Source organism: Papaver somniferum, unplaced genomic scaffold, assembly GCF_003573695.1.
Source record: "Papaver somniferum cultivar HN1 unplaced genomic scaffold, ASM357369v1 unplaced-scaffold_29, whole genome shotgun sequence".
NCBI classification, from domain to species: Eukaryota; Viridiplantae; Streptophyta; class Magnoliopsida; order Ranunculales; family Papaveraceae; genus Papaver; species Papaver somniferum.
The window spans coordinates 2,921,003-2,929,657 of record NW_020639929.1 but is presented as its reverse complement, the minus strand read 5'-3'; the positions used below and the strand labels follow the sequence as shown (position 1 = coordinate 2,929,657).

The 8,655-nt window shown below is 36.5% G+C and overlaps 1 protein-coding gene and 1 pseudogene across 1 annotated transcript; one reads left to right on the top strand and one right to left on the bottom strand.

Annotated features, from left to right (window-relative positions):
• Positions 1-2,560: 2,560 nt before the first annotated feature.
• On the bottom strand, positions 2,561-4,985 carry LOC113341416 (pentatricopeptide repeat-containing protein At1g62670, mitochondrial-like). The gene is made up of 5 exons (XM_026586299.1): positions 4,541-4,985; positions 4,175-4,227; positions 3,994-4,003; positions 3,837-3,898; positions 2,561-2,668 (listed from the first exon to the last, which is right to left on the bottom strand). The coding sequence occupies exons 1-5, from the start codon at positions 4,983-4,985 to the stop codon at positions 2,561-2,563; spliced, it is 678 nt and encodes a 225-aa protein (XP_026442084.1).
• Positions 4,986-6,775: 1,790 nt separating this feature from the next.
• On the top strand, positions 6,776-7,843 carry LOC113341415 (annotated as a pseudogene).
• Positions 7,844-8,655: the final 812 nt, after the last annotated feature.

Sequence of the window (8,655 nt, the reverse complement as noted above, 5' to 3'; positions counted from 1 at the left end):
AATAGAATATCATAAACGTAATCCGTCACTTTATTTTGTTCGTTAAATGACATACTAGGTTAGAGAATTGATTTATGTTGAATTGCGGTGTTTCAGTCTTCATAGATCACCATGACGACTAGTGATTTCGTATGAACAATAGTCATGTTTGGAAAAGCTAAACCATGACGACTAATAATTGTCAAAATCCCAGTTTTAATGTTCCCAAATTTGTTATTAGTTGTTATGGTTTTGTAAAAATAACATGACGACTAATAGGCAGTCAGTATGGTTTTCGTGTCCAAATTTGGTTTTAGTCTTTAAAGGTTTGAAAATATACCGTGACGACCGTTTTCCATGAAATAGGGAGTCGTCATTGTTTTATATTATCAATCATGACAACTAAAGATTGCCAAAAATAAATTTTTCTATGTCCAAATTTATATTTAATCGTCATGTTTTTGAAAAAAGTAACATGATGACTTTGTCAAGAAATATTGAATGTCACTGTTTTACATTCTCAAGCATGGCGAGTTATTGCAATATTGGTTAGTCGACATGATTTTAACAAATAAACCTTGAGGATATTTGATGTCACTATTTAAAATTCGTAATTTTGTTTTAATACGATCGTGCTGATTAAATTTGATCGACATGTTTTTTTTAGTAAGCAAGACAATTTTTATCCACTGAATTTTGAAAGTTTGATTTTACTTTTATTTTTGTCATTTGAAAAACCAAACCAACAAAACCCTCTGCAATTCCACTATGAGAAGCGTTTGACTAGAGTAATTCATGTTCCTTATAAAATTCTCAAAAGTTTTTTTTTCCTTTTGCAAAAGTTTTATCTCCTCCCTTTAATAACAACAGACGAAACTGGAATATTTTCTGTTTTCAAATCTCCCCCTTTAATAACAACAGATGAAACTGGAATACTTTCCGTGTTTTCAAACGCTAATGTATTTAGGTCGGAGTAAAATTTGTCCGTTGGATCTGACGATCTCGAGATTCAGCCGTTAGATAATATATTATTTTGGTGTCCACACATGGGGACTTAAATGTAATAAATAGAAACGCGGGGATTTTTGACAGAATAAAGATAAAACTAATGCATAGGGACCTAAACGTAACAAATAGCAACACGTGGATTTTTAATAAATAATAGGTAAAATTAGTCCACCTAGAAGTAAAATTTCTGAATAAAAACGTGCACAGCATGTGCACTCTAGTTGTTCCAGTAAGATTCATAAGTTAAGTTTCATTAAAATAGTGACAAAAATATTTATCTAACTAATTTAATCTAGAGGGAGGATCCTTGGACACTCTTATATACACACTATCATACATGATTTGTGCCATTTTCTCCATAAAAATTGAACGAAAATGAATTAACATATAAGATTTTGATGATACATTCCTCTTATAAGACTCCTCATTCCAACGAAAAATGAGGATGATCCAAGATACCAAGCCTCACCATCTATTGATCTTAATTTCAATCGTTAATTTTAACGGCCGATTTTCAAAGGGGCAGATGGTGATGTTATAAGTCTCAAATTGCATTCATTTTTAGTAGGAATGTAGAGTCTTATAAGAGGAATGTATCGTCAAAATCTTTGATCTAAATTCATTGTCGTTTGAATTTTGCAGAGAAAATAGAGCGATTCATATACGAAAACCAATATAGGAACTACTTTTGTTTCTGATAAAATAATTGAACAGATATTGTTGTCTGTATAATCTTTTTCTCTCCTTCCGGAAAGGTTTTCACCCGTAGTAATGCTCCAATGGGTGTTTGTAATGTCGTTCGACGATTCCTGGATGAACAAACAAAAGATAACAAACAAGAAAATAAGTATGCCCACAAACCTAAGAATTCAACAAGTTATGTTCAGCAATGCAGAAACGAGGCTGGTGTTGGGAGTGGGAGTGATAGCTATTGGTGGGATAATATAATATAGACATGGAAGAATTTCATTCTGTGGAAAAGCTAAAATCTGTCAGAGAAGGTTTGGCAAATTTGAAACGAAATCTGTCTGCAAGAAAAGAGAAACTTACCACAGCAGCATTGTCATCGTCGTCTTCAACAATTGCAGACACCGTCATAGAAGACAGAATTATTGAAGACACAACAACTGTTACAGAAAAGCATGAGCCTGGGAAGACTTGGTCGAAGGATCATCCTAATCTTGATCTCAGTCTTAATCTTGGGTGGAAGTTTGATGAAAAGGAAACTACGTCATTGTTAATGGAGGCTGAGGTAGGCAGAGATGAAACTGAGGAGGGCGCCCCTTTGCTGAGAAGGTCTGGTCGTGATCTGGTTAAACCATGTTGAAGTCACCCCCTCACAGATTTGGCTTTGTAAATATATCCAGATACTAATTTTAGGTTTTACAAGGTTTAGTTTGAATATTGGTTTTCATATGTAAGCTCAATTTCAAATAGAAAAAGAAAATCCCTATTAATGCAAGGGTTATACATCATCAATTTCATAATGCAATGCCTGTCATAATGCAACGCATGGCAGTTGCAAACTTCTGCATCAAAATTTGAAATATGTACCTGCTAGCAGGTCCACTGATCACGTTGCCGCCCTCTTCAGCATCTCTTCTAGGGCCTCAACATTATCATCCTTAAGTAACAAACCACATGAAAGACGAATTAGAATGATAGCTGCAAATATGCTAGACTACGGAAATACAGTTAAAATCATCCAAACCCTTTAAGATCCAATTTAGAAAGGTAAAACAATTAGACTCCTCTTATTTTAGATCTTGAACCAGACATATGGCAGTAAATTGGTAATGGAAGTACCTATTTCTCAAAGACTTAACTGCACGACAATCTCAAACTAATTCGCATACATGTGTTTTTAAGATGGTGCCACTCCAGTGATAACATATTCCCAAGAAATTATATGATCCAGGCGATTGAACTCTACTTGGACCAAACAAATTAGAAAAAGTGTTGTTGTTGTACATCACCCCCTTACAGACCTGGAATAGTCATCTTTCCTCCTATGGGATTTCTAATAGTGCTAGTAGCTATTAGACGAGAAGGAGCTTTGGCTTGAGCAAAAATGAGGGACCTTAATGCATCTTACTTGAAGTTACTTTCGAAAGATATTATTGACTAGCGTAGCAATCCACTCTTCTTGTGCCTTTTTGATAGATTTTGGGCAGAGTAACCCCTTAGAAACTCGGTGCTGGCTGCTACATTTCTACTTTCTCTGCTCAACAAAAACAACAAATTTTTTTAGTTTTAACCTAAAAACCAGAACCACTTAACCAGAAACTTGTAGGAAAACGGATCATTGATCAACATAGAGGAGAAGAGTCAAGTAATGAGAACTTAAAAGATGTTATTAACAGAAATGAAAAGCAAAGAAAAAACTAACAAAATTAAGTCAGACATTGCAATTGCTTTGCTGTAAGAAAATCACTCTTTCACTCAAAAACTTAAAAACATAAGATCAAGCACAACCTCCATAGTCCACATATAAGATGTAATCATGAAACAGAAACTTGCAAACACCTCGACTATGGCGTCCGTAAAAATGGTGTTGTCATAGAAAAGTCTGCAAGAAATTTGATAATGCATATAAAAACCATGTATAGTAACAACACCCTACACCATTCAAACAAGTTATTCTAACAAGACACAGAATCACACACACATGGACACTTGAAAGGAACAAAGAATTAATGCCTGACAAATTCCATGTCCCTTCTCCATGTCCCTTCTCCGTCACAATATCTAGAACAAAATTTCCTGCGATGCTCCATATAAAAGTGTTACCAACCCACAACGTTTTGCACGAATGGTAAGCCTTACCAAATCTATCTTTGTCAAGAAACCTCAGATGTGCCTGAATAAGATTCAGTTAGCAAGCATCCTATTTTTAGAAACTGAGCTGCCACTGCGAAAACCATCAAATGAATTTGAACATTACATAACAAACTGAAGGCAATAAAAACCAAACCAAAGATGCAGAAATATAAAAGAAGTGCATACCTGTTATGTTCTACGTGAAATCCAACAGATAGAGTAGTGCACCAGAAGCCCAGGTGAAGAGATTACAGCTGGGCACGCTACGGACTCTTCATGCACTTCTTATGGCGTCAGCTGGAAAACTTAGAAAATTGCTGATGGCCAAAAAAATATCAAATTGTACAAGATAACCCTGTATATGTACCATATTAAGCTTCTCAAATTTGCCTGTTATAGCAACAACGACATCCCTAATCACTGCAGTAGCCAGGAACAACAGAGAATTTTCAACAAGAATTATCAAAACCCAGGAAACAGAATTTCAGACTATGTTGCGTTTCAAAAAGTGTTAGCACCTTGCTACCATTATGGTAAAGGGAAAGAAAGATTAATAAGAACTTGAGAGAAATAAAAATCCATATTTAAAATACACCAAGTCGCACAAATGCCTTCAATTTTTTCAGATTTTCACCGTTACCTTCAACAATTACAAGGTCTCACAGAAATAGCGCAAGATTTTTCATCTCATCGGCTGAGAGCGTGTTTATTAATACGGATACAACAGAATCACTTGGTACAAATTTTCTTTCACGCATCCTGCGAAGAAATTGTAATGCCGTCTCAGTCTCCTTCCCTTCAATAAAACCCTTGATGACGGTGTCGTATATTCTAGAATTTGGTAAACAACCATTCCCTTCCATTTGGATGAATAACTTTTTAGCCTCCAAAAACTGCCTGTGATGAAAAAGGCCAGCCATCATTGTGTTATATGCTACTACATCAGGAACTAATCCTTCGTTTGGAATTTCATTAAACAATTCTCTTGCATTTTCCAACTGGCAAGCCCGACACAAACCATTAATAACGATATGGTACATTTCAACATTAGCTAAGATACCAGTACCATCCATGGATTCAAACAATTCTACTTCCTCCACAATTTTTCCATTTTTGCAGAGACCATCCAAACTTGTACCGTATGTAATCTCATTAAGAAAACGCTGAGCAGTCTTCATTCTTCCATCCTGGTATAGTCCCCTTAAAAGTATAGTTTAAGTAACTGTTGTGGGTTTCAATCCATTTTGTTTCATTTTCTTGAATAGCTGCATGGCTTCATCCAACTTACGATTCTTGCAATACCCATCAATTAATATATTGCAACTGATAACATTCGGTTGAAGTCCCTTGTCCACCATCGAGCCAAACAATTTGACCGCATCTTGTAACCGACCTGCCAAATACCCATCAATTAATATATTTCAGCTTTGCAGGTCAGACATATCTCCACGACTTGCTGACACTCTCACTAAGGCTTTGACCTCTGCAAGATTTGAGCTGATTCGAGACAAGCTAGGATAGTAAAATCTGACAGTTAAAATATCCCTTCACCTGACAGTTAAATGAGTTGTCATTAGCTGTCTTTTCCCTTAGCTGTCTATCCAGTCATCTGCTGACTCAGTTATGTCGAGTCTTTCCTTTTGTTCTTGTATATAAGTCTATATCTTCTCCTGGCAAAACACAGAGCAAAGATTAGAGCATTTGTCCACCGACTTTGTGCTTCTAACACCCTTAACTTGTTTGTCGTCCTTAGGTACATATTTAAGGGAGCTAGGTGATATATAACTCGTCCTTACTGTTGTAGAGGGTGATATGTAGTTCGTCGTCCCCAAGCTCCTACCATCATTTTAGTTTCCATTTATGACGTTAGTTGAATGCTATTGTCAAACACAGACGCGGTGTTAGTTAGATGTTTTAATAATGCATCAAGTTGTTGCACCCAGTTCATTATTTTTGAAGCTAGCTCGAAACAAAACTTCCATCTTATTAACAATAATAATGAGAAGAAAGGAAACTCATTTTTGTTTGTAGGTCTATATTATAGAGATATGAGAGAAAGAAATTTACAGAGAGAATATGGTATATATATATAGAGGTGAAAATCGTAGGGTATATGGATGTGATATGAATATTTCAACTATATTTATTTCTGTCGGTTCATGACATTAAGAACCTCGCTGTTCCGTGGTATAGCCGGCCGCCAGTTACCCCACTTTCAATTAGAGTGTATGTTTATCCATTGACTGTATCTGACCTCTCCGATGTGTGGTGGCCATTTCATTTTTAGATCGGTAGCGTTCGTAGAAATTTCAACCATGTCACCTAACAATAATTATACGCGACTTTAAGTCAGTTTACTTACTGCTCTCTGTGTGTTCTAAATCGAAATTGTGGTTGCTAATCTTGTGCGCACTGTTATTGCCGGATGTTCCAGATGCAATCAGTTAAGCGTTGATTATTTTCTTAGCAGATTCAGGGAATCATGTTGTTATTAATGATCTAACCACTAGTTATATACAGCTCTAAAAACTAGTACCCCAAAATCACCCAACTCTGTCCAATGTCCACCACCAACTTCTCGATTTCTCCCGGACCTCAAGTTTTCGCCGGCGACTACAGCGACCTATTCATTGCTCCACCATCTCCTTCCACTAAAAAGCATCTGCAGCAGATCTTAGCCATTTGTAAGTACACTAATAAGTATCAAAAGATCTCCATTTTCAACATCATCTTTTTTTAAAGCAAAAAAAACATATGGTGCCATGACGGGATGCCTATAATTTATCACCAATAACGTAACTCAATGTTTCATATTTTTGCAGGTGCGGTTCTGGCGGGCATGATAGCAATGGTGCTATTTGGCGTATTTTTGTATAGTAAGAATAAGAAGAATTCCACAGTGAAGGATTCACAGACTGGTGAAGTTCGGGAACCTAATGCGGCAACAACGGAAAGATTCCTACATGATATGGCTAAAGAGATAATCACTAGATTCACTGCTCAACAACTTCACGATTTCATGAACAACTACTCGATAAGATTGGGATCTGGTGGATTTGGTACCATTTATCAAGGACAGTTCCGAAACGGAGTAAAGATTGCAGTGAAAGTTCTAAATAGAAACCCAAACAGTAAGAAAGTTGAAGAACAATTCATGGCAGAAGTAGGAACTATCGGAAGAACGTATCATATAAATCTAGTCAGGTTATATGGTTATTGCTTTGATCAGCAAACAAGTGCTTTAGTTTACGAATACATGGAAAATAGTTCTTTGGACAACTTATTATTCAGTAAAACACCAAAAATCGAGTGGGAAAAGCTACAGGAAATCGCTATCGGTACTGCAAAAGGGCTTGCCTACTTGCATTAAGAGTGTCATCAAAGGATCATTCACTATGACATAAAGCCCGATAACATTCTTCTCGACTTAAACTTTTCTCCCAAAGTTGCAGATTTTGGACTTGCGAAGCTGTGTAATAGAGACAATACCCATGTATTCGCTATCTGGATATAGAGGGACCCGGGTTACTCCGCGCCGGAGTTTCTTATGCATTATTATCCAATTACACATAAATGTGATGTTTATAGTTTTGGGATGTTATTGTTCGAGATTGCAAGGAGGCGGAGGAACACGAGTGCTACTGATTCTGGTGATAGTGTAGACTGGTTTCCAAAGAAGGCTTGGGAAGAGTATGAGAAAGGTGGATTGAAGAATTTAATAACTGCAGAAGTTAATGAGACCAAAGAGAATGATAAAGAGAAGGTAGAGAGAATGATTATGGTAGCATTGTGGTGTGTTCAAGATTCTCCCAGTTCAAGACCTTTGATGAGTAGCGTAGTGAAGATGTTGGAAGGTGGAGTTGAAATCCTATCCCCGCCGAATCCATTTCGATATCTTTATGAACATACTGGATACGTAACTGGGGGAACAATTTGTACCAATAGTTATTCAACTACTACAAGAACTGATTCATGTCAGATTGAAAATACGACTTCACTTATGAGGGAGTATGAAATACAGGTAGCTAGTTCATGAAACTTTTCTTTGTATTTAGATATCCTTTTGATATTTGTGAAGGATAACCGTATCAACAGTCCTGATAACTCTAAACTGGGTCAGTCAAGAGACCTGGTAAATAGCTCAAAGTCAGTAGCATAATATGTTAAAAATATAAACTTGATTTTAGTTTAGAAGTGTCTAGAATTATCTAGGCCCAACTAGTCTATTGTAGATTAGTCCACAATATTCTAGCACATCTAGAGGCTTCATGGCTATGAGGGCCCAAGCTTACTAGAATATTCATGAATGTACAAAAGGTTCTAAACTATCTAGAAATATCTAGCACATGTTGTAGTTAGTTGGGATAGATATTTCTCTAGGGAGTTTTAGAGAATTCTTAGGTTGGCTATAAATAGGGAGGTAGTGCAACCAAGTGAAGGTGTAATTGAGTGAAAAACAAAGTTAGTGGTAAGGTGAGAATTAAAGGGAGTGTGTGTAAGAAGTAAGGTCTTGTACCACCAAACAAAGTTTTGAGAGCAATAAAATTTCATTTCTCTTAAACCACAGTTGAGTGTCTGTGAGCCCATTCTCAAATCATTTTCAATACCCATTTAGCCCATTAACTCCAAAATCATTTCCAACAAAGTGGTATCAGAGCCATAGATCCTAATGGCTAGTGAAATGTTTCCGTTTCATGTACCTAAACTCACCAAAGATAATTATGAAAATTGGAGTATCCAAATGAAGGCGTTATTAGGCTCGCAAGATGCATGGGAGATTGTAGAGAAAGGTTATGTTGAACCGGATGATGAAGCGGCGCTTCCGCAAAATGAAAAAGATGCGCTGCG